The sequence below is a fragment of the Erythrolamprus reginae genome, chromosome 4, assembly GCF_031021105.1.
Source record: "Erythrolamprus reginae isolate rEryReg1 chromosome 4, rEryReg1.hap1, whole genome shotgun sequence".
NCBI classification, from domain to species: Eukaryota; Metazoa; Chordata; class Lepidosauria; order Squamata; family Dipsadidae; genus Erythrolamprus; species Erythrolamprus reginae.
Genome location: NC_091953.1, coordinates 27550154 through 27576202, shown reverse-complemented (window position 1 = coordinate 27576202; position 26049 = coordinate 27550154). Strand labels below are relative to the sequence as shown.

General features: G+C 39.5%; 1 protein-coding gene across 5 annotated transcripts in view; it reads right to left on the bottom strand.

Moving 5' to 3' along the window:
• The window catches only part of FRY (FRY microtubule binding protein), a 232999-nt gene that overhangs the window by 70422 nt on the left and 136528 nt on the right, over positions 1-26049 (bottom strand). For all 5 annotated transcript variants that reach the window (XM_070749879.1, XM_070749876.1, XM_070749877.1 and 2 more), the window contains 11 exons: positions 23079-23334; positions 21311-21493; positions 14685-14771; positions 13479-13738; positions 12479-12668; positions 9250-9374; positions 8198-8255; positions 6913-7004; positions 5678-5850; positions 3264-3424; positions 1672-1782 (listed from right to left, as the gene is read on the bottom strand). In XM_070749879.1, the coding sequence (XP_070605980.1) occupies positions 1672-1782; positions 3264-3424; positions 5678-5850; positions 6913-7004; positions 8198-8255; positions 9250-9374; positions 12479-12668; positions 13479-13738; positions 14685-14771; positions 21311-21493; positions 23079-23334 (1696 nt within the window). The remainder of the gene's footprint in view (positions 1-1671; positions 1783-3263; positions 3425-5677; positions 5851-6912; positions 7005-8197; positions 8256-9249; positions 9375-12478; positions 12669-13478; positions 13739-14684; positions 14772-21310; positions 21494-23078; positions 23335-26049) is intronic.

Genomic DNA, 26049 nt, shown 5'->3' with positions numbered 1-26049 from the left:
TTATTAGATTTGTCATGAATTGTTTTATTGTCATTGTGAGCCGCCCCGAGTCTACGGAGAGGGGCGGCATACAAATCTAATAAATAAATAAATAAATAAAATATTTGAATATTTTCTCATTTTATGGAGCATAGACCTGGGCGGCTCACAATTAAAAACAAATAAAATAAAAGTGACTCTGGTATAAGAGGAAGGGAAGGAAAAACTCAAAGGCTTCAAGATTCTGTTACTCCATTCTGTAACAATAAATAGAATACCATATTTCTTATGGAATCTGTTTATTCACCTGCCCAATCTCAATGGGCTAAGTGTGGGGGGGTGGGGGTTTTATTTAAAAAAATTGATGAGGAAGTGCTTTTACGGCTGTAAAACACACTTTCTGAGGCCATCATAACTTTGATCGGTCACTAAATGACCAGTCGTAAGTCAAGGATAACCTGTATTTCTTAAGACTACTGCCACTTTTAGCCATCCTCTGAAAACTAGCCCATTCAATTGATATGATTCACAAGAAGCTTTTCAGCAAGATAGTCCTTTTCCATTTGACTCTCAAGAGTGCCTGCAATCTGATGGGTATGTAGGGTGGAAAGACTTGAAACAACAATGCAAACAAATTGATATCATGCTGATCTTGGTGATCTGTCAACCACTACAATGCCTGGAGTCTTTCAAAACAGTAATTCGGATTATTTATTTATTTATTCATTCATTCATTCATTTATTGATTGATTGGATTTGTATGCCGCCCCTCTCTGTAGACTCGGGGTGGCTAACAACAGTAACAAAAAACAGCATGTAATTCCAATACTAAAACAACTAAAAACCCTTATTGTAAAACCAAACATCCATACATATAAACATACCATACATGAATTGTAAAGGCCTAGGGGGGAAGAATATCTCAGTTTCCCCATGCCTGACGGCAGAGGTGGGTTTTAAGGAGCTTACGAAAGGCAAGGAGGGTGGGGGCAATTCTAATCTCCGGGAGGAGTTGGTTCCAGAGGGCCGGGGCCACCACAGAGAAGGCTTTTCCCCTGGGCCCCGCCAAACGACATTGTTTTGTTGACGGGACCCGGAGGTGGTCCACTCTGTGGGACCTAACTGGTCGCTGGGATTCGTGCGGCAGAAGGCGGTCTCGTAGATATCCTGGTGTGATTAATAAATCACACAAAATTATGTATCGTGAAAAGGAAGCAGTTGATTTCATTATTGCAGTAATGGAATGATGACAGTAGATCATTTTGATATGGTATAAGAAAGGTATATAATCTGAGTTTAGGACGCCCTGCTTCTCTCAAATTTAGTTTGGTTCTTGACTTATCATACCTTGCCCCTTAGCATACCTCACAGAGTATGGCCCTCTGATAAAACACAAATTACACTATTTGCACCACAAAGCATACCTCACAGAGTATGGCCCTCTGATAAAACACAAATTACACTATTTGCACCACAAAGCATACCTCACAGAGTATGGCCCTCTGATAAAACACAAATTACACTATTTGCACCACAAAGCATACCTCACAGAGTATGCCCCCCTGATAAAACACAAATTACACTACAGTATTTCCACTTGAATCAAAATGAATTCACCCACACAATAGACTATGTGCAATATAAATAAAATTTAATAGATTTAAAGGTGAGAATCATTGCTGAGTTACTTACCCGTAAATCTTGGCAAGCTAGAATATTATCAAGCCATTTATAAAGATAGCCATCAGGGGAAAGACCCACATTGTCAAACACAGGGCCACAGCACAGCACAGCTGACATGGCCTAATTTTAAAAAAGAACAAGATATGATCCTGTTTACTGAAAGGTTATCAGTTTCAAATTCTAAATGAAAGGCAACATATCAAACAATGTAGTAATGGAGATTAATCATGTAGACTCCATGCTGTCAGTCATGTCTGCAGAAAACATATTTCCAAATGCTACAATGGCCATACTCATACTCTTCATTGCTTTCCTGCGAATGTATAGCGATGCTATTCCTCTTCTGATCCAAAGATCCCTGAGATATCAATTACTTCCTGGGCAAAGCATGTAGATGTTAGGTGTTTTACAAATTGTGTTTTCTAAACCAGTTAGTATGCATGCATGCTGCCAGAATTACCAGTATAGAAAGATGACTGTGTAGTGGATGATTGGATTACATTGGTTTAAATATCTTCTGGCAGGAAGTTAATTTAATTCTTGAAGGACTAGGTAGTGCTGGGTTTAATTTAACACGTTTTAGTATTCTTTTCTCCATTATTACTCTTCCTCCCGAACCAATTAAGTATGATTTAACAGAGTCAATTTTGTATTTCCAAATTAACCTTAATTGAAATATTTAAAATATTGACTAATCTACAAATACTTGAGGGGCTGCCATAGTGAGGAGGGGGGTCACACTGTTTTCCAAAGCACCAGAAGGCCAGACAAGGAGCAATGGATGGAAGCTGACCAAGGTGAGATTCAACCTAGAAATAAGGAAGAACTTTCTGACGGTGAGAGCGATCAACCGGTGGAATGACCTGCCTGCAGAGGTTGTGAACACCCCAACACTGGAGACCTTCAAGGAGAGACTGGACTGCCATATGTCTGGGATGGTTATAGGGCAGTAATGGCAAACCTATGGCACGGGTGCCACAGGTGGCACGCGGAGCCATATCTGCTGGTACATGAGTTGTTGCCCTAGCTCAGCTCCAATGTGTATGCGTGTGCCAGCCAGTTGATTTTTGGCTTGCACAGAAGCTCTGGGAGGGCGTTTTTGGCTTCCAGAGAGTCTCCAGGAGAATGGAGAAGGACGTTTTTACCCTCCCCTGGCTCCAGGGAAGCCTTTGGAGCCTGGGGAGGGCTAAAAATGAGCATACTGGGCCACCAGAAGTTGAGAAACAGATCATTTATGATCTCCAGAAGTTCTACGGGTGGGGGGGGATTATGGGTGTGGGCACTCACAGATGCGCGATAGCACACCCACACACTCTTTCAGCACCCGAGGAAAAAAAGGTTCGCCATCACTGGTATAGGGACTCCTGCACCAGCAGGAGGTTGGACTGGAAGACCCACAGGTCCCTTCCAATACAAACTATATTCATTTTTAAATGATACATTCAAGATTCAGATGATAAAGAACAGATCAGAAAGATGCACCAAATATGTTATTTTGTGGAAATTATTTCACATTTAACCTGTCTTACCACTTTTCGTTTCTAAAATAAAATAATTTAATTTGATGAACATTGACATGCAACGGAAGGAATTATGATTACCTTTAAAGCACAATACTGGTATCTTGTAATCTGATGATTTCTATCGCTATAACGATCCAAAGGTGTAAACATGATGCTGAAAGGTCCAGCCCATTGACTAAACAGGATGAAGAGGTGGTGCCTCAAGCTTTGCTGAGGGAAAAGAAATCTCCTATGATGAACTAAGTGAATAAAAAAGAACATTATCAAAAAAAAGAATATTGTATTGATTAATGAATCAAATCTCAACTGAACAATGTTGCTTGGCGGGACCCAGGGGAAGAGCCTTCTCTGTGGCGGCCCCGGCCCTCTGGAACCAACTCCCCCCAGAGATTACAATTGCCCCCACCCTCCTTGCCTTTCATAAGCTGCTTAAAACTCACCTCTGCCGCCAGGCATGGGGGAATTGAGATACTCTTTCCCCTAGGCCTCTACCATTTTATGCATGGTATATCTGTATGTATGTTTGGTTTTTATAATAATGGGTTTTTAACTGTTTTTAGTATTGGATTATTATTCTATGCTGTTTTATTACTGTTGTTAGCCGCCCCGAGTCTGCGGAGAGGGGCGTTAAGATGCAAAACTGTGTAGCTAAGGAATTATGAGCCGGGGTGGCGCAGCAGGTAGAGTGCTGTACTGCAGCCCACTGAAGCTGACTTGTAGATCTGAAGGTCAGCAGTTCAAATCTCATCACCGGCTCAAGGTTGACTCAGCCTTCCATCCTTCCGAGGTGGGTAAAATGAGGACCCGGATTGTGGGGGCAATAGCCTAGCTCTGTTAAAAAAGTGCTATTGCTATCATGTTGTAAGCCGCCTGAGTCTAAGGAGAAGGGCGGCATAAAAATCAAATAAATAAATAAATAAATAATTATTCCTAAAGCACATTAATAATATTTGTCAAGTACATATTTATTGGAAAGAAAGAGCTCTGAATTTAAGATGATCTCATGTGAAAAAAGTAATTTATTTTTAGATAATATACACAATACAAATAATGTGGTGTGGTGAGAGAAAGATTTGCTCAGAAACAAAGATGGATTTGTCCCTTTTGTACCAGATTGTTACTAACACCAATTAAACAAACACTTAAACAATTAAATTGTTTTATGCATGGGGCAGTCACACAAATTCATTTTCCATTTCAAGAGATCACAGTATGACAAAATTTGAAAACCATTCAGATAATGCATATGAAGACTTTTCAATCTGTAGAGTTTTGAAATTCTAAATATCATGAGTGTCCACTTATATCACAAATATTCTTCAATTTTCAGATGCACATAAGAGTATAGATGGGACCAATGCAGATTGTATATTATGCATGTAGATCCTTCATTCCAAATTGAAATGCAACATGGAGATGCCAAACAGAATAAAAAGATGTACAGTGTTCCCTCGATTTTCGCAGGTTCAAACTTCGCGAAAAGTCTATACCACGGTTTTTCAATAATATTAATTAAAAAATACTTTGCGGGTTTTTTCCCTATGCCACGTTTTTTCCCACCCGATGACGTCATATATCATCGCCAAACTTTCGTCCGCCTTTAATAAATATTTTTTTAAATAAACTTTAATAAATAAACATGGTGAGTAACAATCTAAATGGTTGCTAAGGGAATAGGAAATTGTAATTTAGGGGTTTAAAGTGTTCAGGGAAGGCTTGTGATACTGTTCATAGCTAAAAATAGTGTATTTACTTCCGCATCTCTACTTCGCGGAAATTCGACTTTCGCGGGCGGTCTCGGAACGCATCCCCCGCGAAAATCGAGGGAACACTGTATTTTGAGATATTTACCATATAAGCCAAATTCCTTAATATTCAGTTTTATAATAGAGCTATGGATATTTTAAATATTATGCTAAATTTAAAAATCCTAATGCTTTTTTAATCTGTCTTGCTTTTTCTCATCCTCTCTCACTTTATGTATATGTATATAATTTTGTAATGAATGAAAACAGAAAATCCTTTGTTAGTACTAAGAAAATTCCATTCATTGAACATTTGGCACAGCTGGATTTAATGCTTTGAAAGCAGAAGAGTGATTTAATGGAAAATTTTCAGAGAAAACAGAACTTTTCCGATGCCCCGATTAAGCTACAAAGCTGTAGGCTGATTTAAGAAATGAAATATACTCAACCTTCAAAGAAATCTTTCAACATATATAACCTTAAATAAATTAAGTTCCTGCTATACTAACTTAACAAATGCATGATTCACTTAACAACTATGGTCAAAAAAGTTGTAACACGGGGCAAAATACACTTACCAACTGTCTCACTCAACAACAGAAAGTTTAGACTCGATTGTGGTTGAGGTCTACTTGCATATGAAACATTTACTTATTTTTTTACCCAGCAGTCCTTATCATGCTTTGTCAACCACTCTTTTTTAATCTTAATGATTCTGTACTTTATATAATTATTGTATTACCATACCTGGCACATATTGAATCAAGTTAGCAAGCATTGCACTAAAATGAGCTCTCATGTCCTTGAGAATTTCAACTTCTTTATCATTTTCAGCTTCCAACAACATGCGAGTTAGGTCAACATATTCTAAAAACAATGCTCCCAGTGCGAGGGTATCTCGTTCCAAGGCACCATTCGTACTGTAACAAAGGAAAATATTGTGTATTAAGGCCGTGATGGTGAACCTGTGGGATGTGGAGCCATATTTGAGCGCATGAGAGACATTGCCCTACGTCAGCTCCAGTGCGCATGTGCACCCTGGCCAACTGATTTTTGGCCTTCTGGAGGGCAGGTAGGGGTCATTTTCGTTTTCCTCAGGCTTCAGGAAAGCCTCCGGACTCTGTAGATAGCAAAAAACAGACCCAATGGACCTACCAGACTTCCAGTTGGGACACTGGGTCTGTTTTTTGCCATCCAAAGGCTCCGGAGGCTTTCCTGGACCTGGAAAGGCGAAAATGACCTCCCCACTACCCGCCTCCGGAAGAGAGAAAATCAGATGGAATCTATTTCCCGCCATCCCTAGGCTCTGGAGGCTTCAGTGAGCCCTTCGTGCATGAATGGGCGGGCAGTGTGAGGGGGTATGTGTGTGCGCATGCAAAGGGGGAGGGCATTGCATTATGGGTGTGGGCACACAAGGGCATGCTATCAAGCGTGCACTACCACCCCGAGTCTACGGAGAGGGGCGGCATACATGTCGCCAGGCATGGGGAAGTTAGGCTATTCCTTCCCCTAGGCCATTACAAGTTATGTATGGTATGTTTGTGTGTGTTTGGTTTTTATAATAAGGGTTTTTAGTTGTTTTATTAAATTGGATTGTTACATGTTGTTTTTTATCATTGTTGTTAGCCACCCCGAGTCTGCCGAGAGGGGCGGCATACAAATCCAATAAATAATAATAATAATAATAATAATAATAATAATAATAATAATAATAATAATAATAATATAACGTGCACGCACTCCCTTTTGGCACCCAAGCAAAAAAACTTTTGCCATCACTGGATTAAGGCATCATCCAGAGGAAACCACAAGAGTGCATGACAGAGTAGAATTTACAGTATAACAAAACTGTTATCAAGTATTAAAAAGGAAAACGACATAGGAAAAAGCTATTTTTCAGAGATTCAAGAAATGACTGTGATCAGACAAGTAATTGGCACCATCACAGGGCTTTCTGCTATTTGAAAAGCAGTATCTCCTACCTATCACTTATCACACCAGCATCAGCAAGCAATTCAAAAATTCGCAACAGCTGTAATCGTAAGAGATCTCTGCGCTCACGACGCTTCTTATTCTGTATTGCAAAAAATAAAATAAAATAGGACAATATTAGTTACATCTACCCTCTGAATGTTGGTCTTAAAAATAAAACCTAGCTGAGTAGTATCTGTTAACTATCCAGCAATTTTCAAATTGTCCAAACTTTTTAACACTGTCAGTGACACAGCAAATGGGAGGGGGGTTGTCCTACAAAAATATTCTTGCTGGCTACTAAACAAATCGGATTGAAACGGATGTCCAAGTAGACATATGTTGGTTGAGGCAGGCAGGATTCCCTTGAGTACCATTTATTGGGGGGAAAGGGAGGGTTTTGCCTTCTCTTTCTGCTCAAGATCCCCATGTACAATTGGTGGGCCACTGTGTGATACAGAATGCTGGACTCGATGGGCTTTGGCCTGATTCAGCATGGCTCTTCTTATGTTCTAAATCTGTGCACATTTACACAAGAGGAAATAAAGCATCAGTTATGGTCCAGCAAAGAAAGCACTAATGTACAAGCTGTTAATGACCTAACTGGTTGCTCCTAGGAGGCTCCTGATGCCTTTCAATGGGCTGTGATAGGCCTTTTGAGTTGTTTTTAGATGCCAGCATGTGAACTATTTGCAAACAGCTAAGCCATTCAAAAGGCCGTCAATGTTTTCTCAGATAACCTGCAGCAGCAGCTGCCCACTGTGGTTAATTCTACTCACTGTATCTGCCAAGGTTTGCCTGCTTTTTCAGTACCTGTTTATTTCCCTTTCTCCTTCTAACTTCTATGTTGCCACACACAGTGCTATAGCTAAACTCTATAAAGAGTTGGTTTGTGCAGTTTTAAGGAAGAGAGATAAAGGGACAGAAGGAGAGAGATGAGACCATTCCAAACCATTGCATTTCTTCACCCATAATTTCTAGTGTCAAATAATTAAAAATGTGAACTCCCTAAGAGACAACAGACAACAGTGTCTGATCACTGCTAACTTTCAAATTTCATTTTTCATAGATATTTCTTTTTTATTGGTAGCAACTTTCATTGTGACAAATTAAATGTTTTATGTTGCAAGTATTCTATTTTTAAATTGATTACTACCCGCATGATTTTCGGATATCTTACAAAGGAAATTTTATAAAAATCAATTTATTTAATATTTTGTCCAAAATAGATTTATGAATTAATTTCAATCCTATTTATAACCTGTTAAGTATTTATAGCTTAACTTTATTACTAACCTCTGGTCTTCTCTCTAATGCTTCCTTCATTAGAGGGTGAAGTTCTTCCACCAATTCCCTAAATTAAAAACAAAATAGTTTTCAAAAAAAGTTCTTTATAAATTAAGCAGACTGCTGTTGTAATATGTATGAGAGTATATGAGCCTTCTCCAAATGTATGTTTATTTTTGGGTGTACTGTGAAGAGAAAGTGAATTCTTGAATATTCCCGCATAAACAGATCAATAACCTTGTGATGGCGTATACGTATGTGTGTGTGTGTGTGTGTATGTGTGTATATACTCTGTCTCTGTGTTGAAGGCACATCAAAATGATTAAGTTATTGAAAACGGGAAAATTCTGCCTTAGATAGAGAGTGACGTTTCTATACAAATCTCCTAGAAGAGCAATTCTACCTCTTCAAACTTGAAACCTATCTAATAGATGAGGCCAACAAACTCCAGTTAAACAATGTGGTTGAGGAATCAGAGCCTGTGGCATAGGCTTCCTTTTAATAGTAAATTTATTAAAGTTTTATTAAAGTTTACAATTGCAACTATGGTAAAGAATAATAGAAATTAAGAAGAAAAATAGTGCAGAAAAGAAAGAAAACAAATGGAAATGTTAATTAGATTTTTTTTCTTTTTACAACTCTGTAGTCCCTTAATTACAGGGTAGAGTTGGGGCGACTGGGTGGAGCTGAGCATTTATTGATCGGATGCCCTTCCTGATGCCTATATGGAGTTTGCAGCAGATATTTTTTTCTTTGCGTCCTAAGAGAGAAACATCTGCACTACTTACTTAGGATTGAACTCTCAACCCTCAATATTAATTATAATTACCATGCAATATAACAATTTTACTTTTTAGTGTTCTGCATATTATAGATTATTTAGTAAATAAAATGGCTTGTGCATTAATGTTCAAGATGGATCAAGATGGTTACACAGTTTTCTACTTAATTCAGTATTCCAATAATAGTACATTTTATTACATTTAGTACTAAAGCAAGTCTTCAGAGAGGGGCGGCATACAAATCTAATAAATAAAATAAATTTAGTACAATACAAATACCTGAAAACAAGTGCATTAGTTCTTCCAAAGCCTAGTACAAGTGATTCAGTGATTTCTATGCTTTCAAGTCTCATCAAAGGCACTAGCTGTTTTAATAACACACCAACAGATGGAGTTCCTATAACCTAAAATAAAATGAAAATAATTTTAATGGTCATTAAAAATATAAAAGATTATGGCTAACAAAGTATGCATAGTTATTATAACTGTTGCTAAGGAATTTTTAAAAGGCACATTTTCCCAGGGAGCTTTGTGTTCAAAATAGCCAAGAAAATAAAATAAGCAATATAAATAGCACCTTGATTAAAGAAACTTTTAAAGGTAGTTTAGCAGCAGAACTGTAAATGTGTACTTTTTTCTTTCACATATACCAGTGATGGCAAACCTTTTTCCCCTCAGGTGCCGAAAGAGTGTGGGCGAGTGCTATCATGCATGCACAAGTGCTCACACCCATAATTCAATGCCTGGGGAGGGCAAAAACAGCTTCCCCCACCGCCCGGAGGCCCTCTGGAGGCCAGAAATGGTCAGTATCCTAACTTCTGGTAAGCTCATGTTTCGCCCACCCCAGGCTCCAAAGGCTTCCCTGGAGCTGGGAGAGGGTAAAAACGCACTCCCCCATCCTCTGGAGGCTCTCTGGAAGCCAAAAATATCATCCCAGAACCTTTGTGCGAGCCAAAAATCAGCTGGCCAGCACATCACATGCATGTTGGAGCTGAGGCAGGGCAATGGCTTGCGTACCAGCAGATATGGCTCTGTGTGCCACCTGTGGCACCAGTGCCATAGGTTCGCCATCCCTGACTGTTGTGGTTAGCTCTGGCCCAGCTACTGCCCCAAGGACTGTGGATGTGGGGGAGACATCCACATGCTGCAGGCCTGTTTTGCCCCCGGTGGAATCTGCTGATGAAGGCTCCTCTGACCAAGAAGACATGAGTGACAGGGAGGAGGAGCGTGGGGCAGACAGCTCAGAAGGAGATCAATTATCTTGCTCCTCCTTGGATTCAGAACAAGAGTTAATGATACAGCCACACATGCGGAGAGCGATGCATAGGCAGCAACAACTGAGAGATTATTATCAAAGAAAATGAGGCCACTTGTGGTTGGGTGGGGCTGTGGTAATTAGTGAGGCTGCTATAAATAGCAGCCTGTGGGTTTGGTCATTGTGGAGGATTATCTGATCGTTGTGTTTTGTGCCTGCTTTACTGACTTTGACCTTTTGTATGCTGATTTTTCCCTACTTTGAAACTAAACCAGAGCAAAGTGTGTTTCACTTTGTGAAAGAAGGACTGTGAATTGCCTCACAGCTGCAAGCTAAGTATCACAGAACTGATAAGGGACTTGTACAAATTACCAGTTTTTTTGGAGACGAGTGCTCTTTGCTAAACCAAAAGAGGGCTTGGTTTAAGTGAATTTTCAGTATAAAGAACATTGTTTTGAATTTTCAAAAGTGTGTGTGTCTGAAATTTGTACCTGTGAATTTTTGGGAGAAGTCTACCAGAGAGCCCGACAGAACACTGACATATCCAATCTGATTTACTGCTGTTTAATATAATTGTATCTTTGCAAGAATGAAATTGGAGAGACGTTACTGAATGGTATGTGGAGCTTGGTAATATGGTTTTGGAATAGGGTCGTTCTCAGTTGAAAATGAGATTTTGGTCATTTACCTCATGCCTGGTCTATGGAGTTTGGACATTTACTTTGAAGATAGAGAATTCAATTTTATTTTCTTCAAAACTACTGAATGCTTTTGCTTTAATTTCTTAATTATGATGATTTAAAAATCCCCAATACAGAAAATACATTTCTGAGACCACTCTACACCCTGCCACAACATTCTTTATTATCTCCTGAAGAAGGGGAGAATAAACATCGTGTGAATTGGTGACAAAACAAGAACATCTAACAGAAAGGCCTGCACAGTTAGGGACATTTAAAGTTCTTTATCCCAATATAACAACAGAGACATTCCAAAACCCCACTCATTATTTCAGAAATGATTATCAAGAGATATATCTCTTTCATTATCTTTCACTTGACCTCAAATGCTAACTCTGAAAAGAAAGCCTGCTTTTTAGCCAAAGGTCAAACATCTGAGGCTGGTGCATTTTAGAGACAAAAATGTAATTGGCAGAAAATATAATCCTAAAAGCAAGTGGAATTATATTTTCATACTTCTCTCCTGACAACAGAATGGCTTACAAAGCATAGGTCAAATCAGGGGGAAATCACCAGCCCATTCATTCTTCGTTTGCTTTCCAACTTTTATACCTTGCTCCAAACCTGAGCTGATAACAATGGACTAAAACATAGAATACCAAAACAAACTAGATAAAAACAATACACTGGCCAAGGAAATAATGAGGAAGTGGGCAAAATCATTTGAAGCTGCTTGAAAAGGATTGTAGTATTAACAGTGCCGTACTGGTGGGTGACAATTATGAAGCTGCAGAAGATAGGTTAACTTTTCTGGAGGAATCCATTCAGATGTGTTACACTCTTTCTTCCCTTAGCATAGCACTATCCAAACATTTTAGTGCAGAAACAATAGAAATAAACATGAGAAACCCTCTACATTTATCTTTGTGAATGGGCTACCAGAATTAAAAATATGTCCATATTAGTACAATTTAGGTGGCAATACTATTAGAATAGTTAGCTACAACACAAAACAAATAATATTTTAAAATTCTATGAGTTTTTGCTCATGCCATGAAAGTAGTAACAAAAGAATTATCACTCACAAAGGAAATACTAACAGGGTTAACTGAATCCTAATGAGATAAAGATGAATCAATATACATTTTATGATGCCCATACTGTAAGAAAAACCCAATTTGGGGCTATTTATTTTGAAGAAAGAAATGATCAAAACTGGATGGCAGAAGTGACTTTTGATTCCCATCCTATAAGGATTCCCAAAATCTCTGAAAATCCAACTTTGCTCCTAAACATGGGTTAAGCTGTTTCTTGAGCCACAATCATATTTCTTAATATACTCTAATGTGATCTTGTCCAGACATCATTTGGGAAATTCTAAATTTTATAATTTAAAATGGCTAGATATCTGTAATTGTCTTCTTCAATTCCTCTTTTACAAAATTATATCCTAAAATCTACAGGAAACAGCATATTATATATATGAACAGTTTGGGGACATTGTGCAAAACTGTATAATAACTATAAACATTTTAGTCAGATTATAAATTCTTTTACTGAAATATGTAAATACCTTATTATCATAACTAATGGTGCCATCAGGTGTAGTAGCCATGATCTCTGGTGTAGAAACACGCAGATGTCCAGGACTCATAATGCTGGGTTTAGCTACTCCAAAGCAGAGAATCAGATAGTTTCTCCATAAAGTTACATAATGATCCCCAGTGCTAGGCGTACTTGTTTTCTTTGCATTCACAGGACTACTAGAAATATGATTTAAAATAAACATTTTTCAAATTCAAATATTAAATATACTGTAATTTTGTTCTATAGTTTTTACAATACTATAGAACAATACAAGTCCACGGAGAGGGGCGGCATACAAATCCAATAAATGATGAATGAATGAATGAATAAATAAATAAATAAATTGAGGAAGAAGAGAAGGAAATTAAGACTTTAAGTTCAACCCAGTTATAAAATGAAATTCATTTAAGAGATTGAGTCAACAGCAACTAGATATTTCATTTTGAAATCTTTGAGAGTAACAGCAGGTTAATAGTAAACAACAGAAACTGATCGTCTAACTCAGTAACTAGCCTTACTGTATACCATTGAGCCACACTTTACTGAATGAATGATATCACACTAAGCATAATTCAAAACAAACAACTTGACTTAGCATTTTATATAGACCTGATCTATAAAAGATATTTTCCATTGTACCTAATAGTGGGTATAGCAATAGAACATTTATTTTTTTTTAATTGTTATTTTGATCTATTACATGCTAATAATAAAATCCACCCACAAGTAAAACCAAGAGATTTAGAGACCAGGGGAGACAAAGAAGTCCAGCTTAAATACTTTAAATAAATCATGCAGAAGGGTTAAAATATAATGATTGTTTACAAAAATATAATTTTATATTTGAACCGTTAAATTTATTCTTTAAAAAGTAATCAAACATATGTCATAAAGTACAGTAACTTCTCTGAGATGGTTCAAAAATAAATAAATAAGCCTAAGTTTGAAAACAGGTAATACTAATAGGTAACATTAACAGAACTTACTTTGGATCAACCAAAGGCATGACTAGCTGTAGCCTTGTAAACGCGTAAGGCCAAGCATAGCTAAGAGCTGTAGGACAATGCTTCGGTAAGTTCTCTTGCCTAAGAAAACTGAAAAGGCAGAGAACCCAAGGATCTTTGACCGACTGTGCAAATATCCAGACATGAGAAGGGCTTTTTACATCATAATGGCTATTAACAAGTACTGCATTCCATTCTACCAGCCACTGCAAATCCACATTATGTGTTAGTGGTAACGTTGTCTGTGAAAAGAAATGAAAAGAACGATATCTCAAAAAACCATCCACTTTTCATATTTTCTTTGGTACAAAACTCTGCTAGATATCCAGGCCTCATGTCTGATGACAAGGATCTTCTTGGCTGGGATGGATTTTCTAACATATACAGAACTGACATTACATTTTGTTGATTCAGCATTCTATTTCTGATTTATATACATATTTTGTATTTTAGTAACCAAATGTTCTCCGTCTATCGCATTTGTTTCTTCAGCATTCATATACAGAACAGTTTGTCTTCATCAAAAATCCACTTAATTCATTTACTTGGTTAACTTATTCAAGCTCTGGGCATTTATATTAATCCAATAAGCAGACATTTGTCTGTTCTAATGGAAGATGAAGTGCATTGTAGTAAGATAGACCTTGTAGATAATGGAGTTGAACCTGGTTCTATGGAAGTCTTTGCATGAGAATACAAATAATTTTTGACTTGCAACCAAGATTGGAGCCTGGAATTTTGGACATAAATTTTGGTCATATGTCAAGGAATCATTTGACTGGACTTGTCATTTTATAAAAATGTTTATAAAAATGTTAATGGTCATAGAAAATCATCATTGCTGTCCAATGGTGAGGTTTTTTGCCAAAAAACAACAAAAAGTCCATCACAGTCATGTGATTAAGAGCCAAAGCAACTGGTCATAATTTCAAGCCAGTTGCCAAGATCTCAAAATGTGATCGGTGACTACAACAATCATAACTTTGAGGATCGGTTATAAATAATTTTATTTTTCAAATTTATCCTAAAATGATCAACTGACTGTAAATACCTGTATACCTGTAGTTGCTATTAGATGTTTGATTTTCTGCTAAAAATGAAAAAACAATCTATACAACAATAATTGGAGGCTACAATGTTTATTTGGCATGTATGCTGTATATTGTTAATGATGAGAAAATTACTTACTGAGTCAGAAACAGCCACATGAATAAAACTTTCTAGGATCGAAGAACTTAGCTGGTCCATAACATCAATCATAGGTCTATCATCATCCTGTACACAGGAATTTAGCAACAATTAATTGCATGTCTGGAAATGATCTCTCCCCCTCCTCTCCCCCTCCCTCTCTCTCTCTCCCTCTCCCCCTGTCTGATGGGGGCAGCATTTTGTAAGGTAAAATATGAATAATCATAATCTCTTACATAAAAATGTGACTCAAGTTATATTCATAAGAATTATCAAACTGATCAAAAGTAAACACTTATTTTAGGGCACTATCACCTTCTTTACAGTTTTAGCAAGCACTTACTTATATTTATGCATGTATTCTCTAGAAAGAATGCGGCAGTGAAGTTTATCTTTACTTTCCCAGAGCATTTGGAATTACATTATGAGTAGCTAAACTATTTAAGAAAACATTCTTTTGGCAGAAACTGAAGCGTTTCCTTATGAATTCCAGCTATTCCAGTAATGCTGGGAAGGAAAGAAATAAACTGCCCTACCTTGTTTGTTGAATTTTATTCACGTCTCTGCAAGTGATAAAAGTAAAAGAGATACCATACCCAGTAATTGCATACTAAATCTCATGTGATTTGATGATGTCTTAATCAAATCTGTTAAAATACTCCCTTTCAGAAGTTTCAATGGTTATATAAATGCGGCAACAATTAATACCATAATCATAGCAATGTGACATTCCGTGTTTACGAGACTCTACATGACTATATGAAAAGTAGATTACTTTTTTCTAAGACATCCCAACGACACAAAAATAGAATATTTGGAGCCTTCTTTAACAATTAAAGAGGATAGGGGCGGCATACAAATCTAATAAAAAAATAATAAATTAATAGCTGTAGAACTTAGACTTATATAATATAGACTGATGGTGAGGGTCATCAACCAGTGGAACGGCCTGCCAGCGGAGGTTGTGACCGCCCCAACCGCTCGACACATTCAAAAAGAGACTGGACTGCCATATGACAAGGGTAGTGTAGAGTCTCCTGCTTGAGCAGGGAGTTGGACTAGATCGGTGTTTCCCAACCGGTGTGCCGCGGCACACTAGTGTGCCACGAGACAACATCAGGTGTGCCGCGGCGAGAGGCGGCGGAGGAGAGTGGGCGGATTGGGCGGGCAATGGGGCAGGGCGGAGAAGCCAGGGGCGCGTTTGGCCGGAGGCACCTACTGCCGCACCTCCCTGCCCCTGCCTCCCCACGGTGCCTCCGGCCAAACGCGCCCCTAGCTTCTCTGCCCTGCCCCATTGCCCGCCCGATCCGCCCACTCTCCTCCACCGCCGCCTCCTGCCTTGGGGCGAGCAATCCGGGAGTCCGGGACTGTGTGGCTTTGCGCCATGAGGAGAAAACGGCCGACTTTTCCCTGCTGCCATTTTCTCTTCATGGCGCAAAGCCACACAGTCCCGGACTCCCGGATCGCTTGCTTCTCCGGTCAGCAAAGCCATCTGCCCAGGAAAGCGCCATGCTGGCCGGAGAAGCGAGCGATCCGGGAGTCCGGGACTGTGTGGCTTTGCGCCATGAAGAGAAAACGGCCGACTTTTCCCTGCTGCCGTTTTCTCTTCATGGCGCAAAGCCACACAGTCCCGGACTCCCGGATCGCTCGCTTCTCCAGTCAGCAAAGCCATCTGCCCAGGAAAGCGCTGCGCTGGCCGGAGAAGCGAGCGATCCGGGAGTCCGGGACTGTGTGGCTTTCGGCCGGGCTAACGGGAGGCGGCGCGAGGCCGGGCGCTGGGGATGTCTGGGAGGGCGAGGAGGCTGATGGCTGCTGCGCACTCCACTCTCTCACTCTTTCTTTTTCTCTCTGTTGCTGGCGTGGTGAACGAGAGAGAAAGAGAGAGAGAGAAAAAGGAGGGGAGAGAGAATGAGAGAAAGAAAGCAAGAGAAAGAGAGGGAAAGAAAGCAAGAGAGAGAGAGAAAGAAAGGGGGGAAGGAGGGAGAGGGAAAGACATAGAGGGAGGGAAGGAGGGAGAGAGAAAGAGAGCAAAAAAGAGAGGAAGAAAGAAAGAGGGATGGAGAGAAAGAAGGGAAGGAAGGAAGAGAGAGAAAGAGGGAGAAATAGAGTGAAATGGAGGAAGAGATATTTTTTTTGTCCAAACTTTTCTTTAGCCCCCCCGCCCCCCCCCTTCAGTGTTCCCCAGAATTTTGAAAACATGAATAATGTGCCGTGGCTCAAAAAAGGTTGGGAAACACTGGACTAGATGACCTGCAAGGTCCCTTTCAACTCTAATAATAAATGAATGAATGAATGAATGAATGAATGGATGGATGGATGGATGGATGGACGGACGGAAGAACGAACGAACGAATGAATAAAAAATACCAATACACAGTGCATTACAGCCCTCTCTAAGTGATTTACAGAGTCAGCATATTGCCCCCAACAATTTGGGTTCTCATTTTACCGACCTTGGAAGGATGGAAGGCTGAGTCAACCTGGAATCTAGTGAGATTCATACTGCCCAACTGCAGTCAGCTAGCAGTCAGCAGCCTACAGTACTGCATTCTAAGCAGTGCGCCACCCCGGCTCTTGTAATGTAGGGTTACAAACTAGGAATACAATCTTCAAGATCTTAATACAGTGATCCCTCGATCATCGCGAGGGTTCCGTTCCAGGACCCCTCGCGAAGATCGATTTTTCGCGAAGTAGCGGTGCGGAAGTAAAAACACCATCTGCGCGTGCGCAGATGGTGTTTTTGCTTCCACTGCCGGCCGCCCTTCGCCCGCCCACCCCGTTGCTCGCGCCTGGGGTGGCGCGTTGCTGGGGAAAGCGCGCGCGCTTGGGGACTCCCTAGGTCCGCTCCCCAGCTGGGGAGCGGACCTAGGGAGTCCCCAAGCGCGCGCGCTTTCCCCAGCAACGCGCGCGGGGTGGGGACTCCCTCCCCAGCTGGGGAGCGGACCTAGGGAGTCCCCAAGCGCGCGCGCATTCCGCAGCAACGCGCGCGGGGGTGGGGACTCCCTCCCCAGCTGGGGAGCGGACCTAGGGAGTCCCCAAGCGCGCGCGCATTCCGCAGCAACGCGCGCGCGGTGGGGACTCCCTCCCCAGCTGGGGAGCGGACCTAGGGAGTCCCCAAGCGCGCGCGCATTCCCCAGCAACGCGCGCGGGGTGGGGACTCCCTCCCCAGCTGGGGAGCGGACCTAGGGAGTCCCCAAGCGCGCGCGCTTTCCCCAGCAACGCGCGCGGGGTGGGGACTCCCTCCCCAGCTGGGGAGCGAACCTAGGGAGTCCCCAAGCGCGCGCGCATTCCGCAGCAACGCGCGCGGGGTGGGGACTCCCTCCCCAGCTGGGGAGCGGACCTAGGGAGTCCCCAAGCGCGCGCGCTTTCCCCAGCAACGTGCGCGCGCTGGGAAGCAGAGTTAGGGTGTCCCCAGGCTCGCGCGCACCGCCCGCCCGCCCACGCTGTTGCTGGCTCCGCTTCCCAGCTGGGAGGCGGAGGTGGGGTTTCCCGCGCGCGTGCCGCCCACCCGCCCACGCCGTTGCTCGTGCCGATGCTGTCTTACCAGGGCAAGAGGGGGAAGACCCAGGGAAGCCTCTGCCCGGCGGGGAAACTCCACCATCTACGCATGCGTGGAAGGGCACGCATGCGCAGATGGTGGAGTTTACTTCCGGGTTGAAAACTCGCGATATGGCGTTTCGCGAAACTCGAGATCGCGAAACTCGAGGGATCACTGTAGTTGAAAATAGCTATTAATAACCTGTATTCTGATTTCTCTAAACTTTGGCAACTTTAGAATAGTTGGGGGTTCAATGCTCACAATTCCCTAGTCAGAGGGGATTGAAATCCCAGTATTTTAAATGGCAAAGGTTGAGAAACATTGCTCTACTATATTAAGATCACATTGCTACCTGGGTTTTCCCCAATGTTATATGTTATAAAAATATTAACTGCAATCTATGAAGAAATATTTTTACAAAATCTCATATCAGGAAGGGGCAGTTGCTGACTTGGTCTTAATATGTCTTAATATCAGTGCCCCTTCCTCAAAACCAACTCAGTTCAAAAATCAATATTACACTGTTTCTGGGCCTGAAAAAAAAAATTAGCTGGGTAAAATAGACAATGAGAAGCAGGAAAGATGATTTCAAGCAATGAGCAAATCACCTTTAAAATTGTGTAGTCCTTATTAAGATTGAAAAGGGCTTTCTCAGGTGGGGAATAAAATCTATTTCAAAGCCTGCAGTATAGTTTTGGTATTCTCACTGTTCAAAGGTAACTTTAATAACATCTCTGCAAAAACAAATTTTGCAAAAACAAATTCTGCTCCAACTTATAAAAAGAAACAAAAACAGCCCGCCATGTATACAGTGATCCCTTGATTTTCGCGATCTCGTTCTTCGCGAAACGCTATATCGCGATTTTTCCCACCCGATGACGTCACTCTCTTCCTTCCTTTCTCATCTTTCTTTCTCTCTCTCTTTCTCTATCTTGCTTCTTCCTCTCTCACACTCTCTTCCTCCCTCTCTCATCTCTTTCTTTCCTTCTCTCTCTTTCTCTATCTTTCCCCCTCTTGCTGGCGGGCAGCGGGCGGGCGGGCGGGCAGGCGAGCAGGGGCATCAGCGAGGAAGACCCAGGGAAGGTTCCTTCGGCCGCCCAGCAGCTGATCTGCTGGGCGGCCGCAGCAGCAGCGAGCAGACGAAGATCGGGGTTTCCCCGCCGCCCACGCAAAGGGGAAACCCCGATCTTCGTCTGCTCGCTGCTGCTGCGCTGCCGAGCAGATCAGCTGCTGGGCGGCCGAAGGAACCTTCCCTGGGTCTTCCCCGCCGCCCACGCAAACTCCACCATCTGCGCATGCGCGGCCATGAAAAAAGGGCGCGCATGCGCAGATGGTGTTTTTACTTCCGCAACCCTACATCGCGAAAAATCGATTATCACGAGGGGTCTTGGAACGGAACCCTCGTGATAATCGAGGGATCACTGTATTGCCACTTCTTCAAAAATAGCAAGTTGACTTAACTACACATAAGTTAACTCAGGGGTGTCAAACTCAAGGCCTGCAGATGTGGCCCACAGGGTGCTCTGCAACAGATTTGGCCCATGGGGTCACTCTAGAAATAGTAAAGGACCGGTCCAAAGTACAGCTGCCAGTGAAATAGAGCCGAGGAGGGCCGCATGCAGCCCTTCCTGAGCTCCATTTTAGCTGGCAAAGGGCTGCAGGAAGCTGTTTTGGCTGAAAATGGAGTTCATGAGCCTGTTTCCACTGGCAGAGCGCTTGGGCCACTACAGGCATCCCTGACACAAGTGCCATCAAGCTGGCCACACACACTCTGGCCACACATACCGAGGTCAAACACAATCCTGATGCCGCCCTCAATGAAATCGAGTTTGACACCCCTGCCTAACTCATTTTCGTGCAGCTCAGAAGCTGAAAGGAGCAACTCTTAACTGACAGATATTTCTGGAAAATTTGTAATATTTATTGCCATTATTCTTATTTATCAGGTTCTCATTTTGAAAACCTGCTTAGAGACCACATTTGGAATACTGTGTTCAGTTCTGGAGACCTCACCTACAAAAAGATATTGACAAAATTGAAGGGGTCCAAAGACGGGCTACAAGAATGGTGGAAGGTCTTAAGCATAAAACGTATCAGGAAAGACTTCGTGAACTCAATCTGTATAGTCTGGAGGACAGAAGGAAAAGGGGGGACATGATCGAAACATTTAAATATGTTAAAGGGTTAAATAAGGTTCAGGAGGGAAGTGTTTTTAATAGGAAAGTGAACACAAGAACAAGGGGACACAATCTGAAGTTAGTTGGGGGAAAGATCAAAAGCAACATGAGAAAATATTATTTTACTGAAAGAGTAGTAGATCCTTGGAACAAACTTCCAACAGACGTGGTTGGTAAATCCATAGTAACTGAATTTAAACATGCCTGGGATAAACATATATCCATCCTAAGATAAAATACAGGAAATAGTATAAGGGCAGACTAGATGGATCATGAGATCTTTTTCTGCCGTCAGTCTTCTATGTTTCTATGTTTGGGAAATTTCTTGGTGTTTATAATAGGTTTTAATGTTCTCTGATGTGCCATTTAATATGTTTTTGTCTTTAATCATAAATTAAATGAGTAAAATTAAACTAACTTAAAATGCAATATTCAGATACCCCATGGAATTGATATTTATTTATTTATCCATATGATACCTGCACATTTTCACTGCTGGGGATGAATAGCAGCTTTTAAGAAGTTAATCTTGATCAGAAATGTAATGCATATAGAAATAACTACCCTTCTTGCCTTGCCATGTGGTCCTAATCTGAACTTTTTATAGCTACAGTTTATATTTTTAGAACTCTAAATATAAATCACAAATCTTTGGCTGTCACAGCTGATTTGGCACTCAATGACTCTCACACCCGCAACAGTGGTGAAAACTAGACAAAATATATTGGTTATTGATCTTGGTAGGGATTAATTTTTAAGTAAACTTGCACTAAGCTTAAGTCTGAATTAATAAACCAAAATTTCATTGTTGGGGAAAATCAAATCAAAGTCATGATATCGTCAAGAAGTCTACGGAGAGGAGCGGCATACAAATCTAATAAATACTAATAATAATAATAATAAAGCCATACCTCTGCTTGTCCTAGTGCATGAAATAAAGCACGGACCTCTCTGAGAATCAAAACTGCCAGTTTACGTGTGGCAACTTGGAAACTGCAGAGTAATACAAGGGCAAAACCTTCTACAGCATGCAGTACATTTGAATAAGAACTTCGCTCAGTCTGGGTCCTTTGACTGGATCCATTTGCTATCAGCTGCAATATAAAGCATTTATTAACTCATCCAAATGTATTTCAAGTTTTAGTCTTTAGACTGTTCTAATGTAGAAAAATGTATAATTTGAATTGTAAAATTTGAAATAGAAACAAAAAGGCATTGGCTTGTATTGTCTCCCTGTTCACTGAAATAATAACTAGTTTTCATTCTTATTCTTCAAAGGCAGTACCCTGTGTTATACTAGTCTATGGTTGTAATAAAGATTTTGATTTGATTGCCCTGTGGTGCACAGTATGTATAAGTAACATTAACTGTCTGACATTTCAGCCATAATTGGATTTTCAACACAAAAATTGATATTTGCTTCCTGCTACTATTTAAAATTACAAAGCCCATCATCCATAATTCTGAAATGTTAATATAATTTTGAATTACATAAATGGCCAAATCATGTATTTCATTTAATCTGTCTAATTGTTCTTCTGTAAAATAATTATTGTTATAGAGATGCTATCAAATTTAAACAATTTCAGGATATGTAGCATAACCTATCACAGTGGGACAAATTTGAAAAGCAAAATCCAAACAATAAATAAGTCAAAGACTCAGTAAGAAACGTCTGAAAACACCTAGTCTTGCTACCATTCTCTGTTAGTTGAATAAAGCAGGATTAGAAAATATATATATAATTATAGAAGGAATTAATTGAAAGAAAACAAAGTCATTTGAGGGTACTACTTATAAAACATTTCTTTATAATCTTTTTATAAAAAAATTTCTGTTTTTCCCATTCTTAAGATTATTTCTGATAACATTATTTCAACACAGAAATCCCAAGGAAATGCTCTTCTTTCATTGAAGGCCTGTCTTGTACACAATAAAGGCCTTTTGTGGTTAATTATGATGGACAATGCTTGGGAAGCTTGGGGTTCATTAATTATACTTAATTACTGTATATTAAAATATATAATTATTAAATATAAATACGATGCTTTCCTTAATGTGTGTATCATAGTATAATAATAAAATACCGTGCGGAATAGATATTTCCTCCCATGTTGTATGTATGTATGTATGTATGTAGGTAGGTAGGTAGGTAGGTATGTGTGTGTATATATATATATATGTGTGTGTGTGTGTGTGTGTGGTTTTTTATGATGGATCACCCTGGTATATTGAAGGAACGTCACAGTTCCTTTTTTGACGTTCCTTCAATAAACCAGGGTAATCTGGCATAAAAAATATATAGCCCCTCCCTGGTACAGAGCTGAAAGGGATCAGATCTGATGGCCTAGAGGTTAATTCTCTGCCTTAGAAGGCAGAAGCTGCCGGATCAAATCGTTAGTATGACTTGAGCATATCTTAGTTTGGCCACCAAATGGCTGCTTCAAGCACCTTTCCTGTCCTTTTTATATGGTGATGAAATTTGAAGACATTATTCTCAGGGAGGTTGAAATTCTACATGAAATTTTTGGGGACTTGCTCCCTAGAAAGATTGTTTGTAGGAGGCCACTATCCTTGCTGAAAAAACCAGGTCTGCCAAATTTAGAATCTTCACTCCAATCTGGTAAAGTGAAGGAACCTGTTTAAAAGGCAGTTTTATCTTTACTTTTACAATCTTACCTCTGAAGATCGGACTTTTGTCTGTTCGCTGCTCTTCCCGGAAGTGTGAATTGTAAGCTTCCATTGTGTTAGCAACTGTAACAATAATTTTAAAGATGTATCCAGGAGACTATTATGCACATCATTCACTTCACGCAACAAAAAATTTGTGAAACCAAAAAGAACATCCTCTCTCCAATCGAAAAAATCAACTAGTAGGCCCTGAAGTGAATTTTGAGCAATGTGCCGAAGTTCATCATCCATATGTATACAAAGCCTATGTCAAAAAAAAGTGAAATGACAAATTATGGGCAACTTCTATAGCAAAAATAATCACAGTATCTACTGTATTTGTAACAGCTGCTCATTTAGATCTATAAACCATTATTATTATAAATTTCTTCTCAGTCAACATAGTTTAGTATCTCTAATAACAACATTTAAAGGAATTTGTTCCTGAGCAGATTTGAATAAATTTGTATGTTAAAGTTTTCTTGATATAACTTATCAGAAAGTATTTAATTTTGAAGGAAAATACAATGCAAATAATAGAATAGAATAGAATTTTATTGGCCAAGTGTAATTGGACACACAAGGAATTTGTCTTGGTGCATATGCTCTCAGCGTACATAAAATAAAATATACATTTGTCAAGAATCATGTGGTACAACACTTAATGATTGTCATAGGGGTCAAATAAGCAATGAAAAAGCAATATTAATAAAAATCTTAGTATATAAGCAACAAGTTACAGTCATACAGTCAACATGGGAGGAAATGGGTGATAGGAATGATGAATATGAATAATATCATAAATTTAATCTTTAAAAGTTTAGTAAAGATAGATGATAAAAAAAAAAAATTTCAATATAGTAAACAGTAGAGTAAAGCTCAAGACCCAAACAACGTTCTTAATATTCTAATTTCAACAAAATTACCAAGCTACTTATATAGATAAAAACCAATTCATCTTCATAACAAGGAGGCTTTCAAGAAAGCTACTATTCAAACCCGATTTAAAAAGTAGTAATATTTGCTCCATTTCCTACAGTTTATTACAACTAAGTTCTGATTAATTTTGAAACTTTAATTTTCAAGAAATATCTAAGCTATTAAAAGCTGTAATTTTCTCCCCTAATCTCCAGTATGAAAACAATAGGAGACCAACGTACAAAGTGGTTTTTTTATACTTGTTTCAACTTTTGAATATAGACAAAATGATGCCTGTCATATGTTTTCTACTCTAATTCATACAATTTATTGGGGAATTCTGGTAATCAGAGTTTGTAAGAATTAAAATGCAGAGTATCTGGAAAGTACTAAATTACAATTGATTACAATACTATAGACTGAAAAGCCGGGAAATATTTCGCTTCTAGCTCCAAATATAACAAGGATGATTTCCTTCATTTCTATAAAAATGCCTTACTAACTTTATAAAATTTTATATAACAATATATGGTTTATTTTAGAGTATTCACTATTCTTTCCTCTGGTAATTTAATTTAATTGAAATGAAATTGGATACTGACTCTACCAGCTCATTCCTAGTACTCTTTTTATAATATCATAGATCAAACCTGTCACACAGCGTCTGAATGCAGAGATACAACTGCAAGACATTTGACACTTCTGAAATAGAAATAAACCAAAGCTTCCCAATTTTAGGAGAAGATGCACGTGAAGACAGATATTGGAAGCAGAGTTATTTTAAAAAAATCAGAATTTGCACACTAGCTTTATTTTATTCAAATAAACTAAAGAAGATTGATACAAAACAGAGTTAGGAAGAGAAACTCAGAATAGCAATGGTTGGTAGTGTGCATATAAGCCATAATGACAATATTTGTTATCTGGTTCATAGTTCAGGTTTATTTCAAAAAATCATAGTGTTTGTTTCTTGTCCTGTAGTTGTGTAATGTAATATCACAAGGAGAATTTGGAATGAACTGGAATAACCGATTTGACAGTTGGCACATGCCTTAGAATTTTCTTCAGCTGTTTGTATACAAAGGAGTGGCAAATTATGGCACATATATACTGACATTCATTTTTGTACTGGAATCACATGCCAGAACACATAGGGAAGCACTTGCATCATGATACCCATTTTGTCATTCCGAGTATTATATATGTATGAATTCCTGTTGCAGTATGGCATAAATATGTTAGGATAGGATTGTATTATAATTATATATATCTGGACCTCTAGCATAAAAATGCTCTGTTTATTATAATCCAGGATAGCAGGGCACTAAACCTGCCTAGTCTGCATTCCTGGTAATTACAACAGGGAAACAAAAGGGCTCAATAAACATCCCACTAATAAACAAAGTTTGCATCACTTCGGACAGGAGGTTATACGATCAAAGGGGGAGATTTACATTGCCCGAAGCATATACAGGAGGAGAGGGTGATTAAGGAAGATTAGTTGAGATAAGGCAGAAAGCTTCAGAGAAATTAGGTGTGAGAAACATCTGCTTTTAGGAAGAGTTTCTAGGAAATTGTTTGGTGATATCTGTAGGAATAGGAAGAACTCAAAGATATGTTTGAAGTTATGTTATTGGATGTATCACTTGACATGTATGTGTAATTATCCCCATTTCCTTATGTTCCCAAATAAAAAGAGGTACATGGCTCTATAACCGTGTCACTTCACCCAGAGAGAGAATTTGTCCAAGTTTTCTTTCTAGGATTCGCGTTCGTGAGTGATCCCACACGGCTGGGTTGCACTTAGCCCCTTTTGAGGACATTGTCTTCACTAGGGACTTTGACAGCATCCACAAATTCCTTTCTGATGAATTTCAAAAGGTGCCGATACTATACATGGGGTGTTTAATATTTAATTGTAACTAGCACTGCAAACTCTATATTTAAATGCACATTTTTTTTAAATATGAAAAAGGATATTAGTTAACATCACAATGCTTGACATGAACACAGTTGATTCCTAAGCAAACATTTTAATCTACCAATGTTTTGAGAACTAACA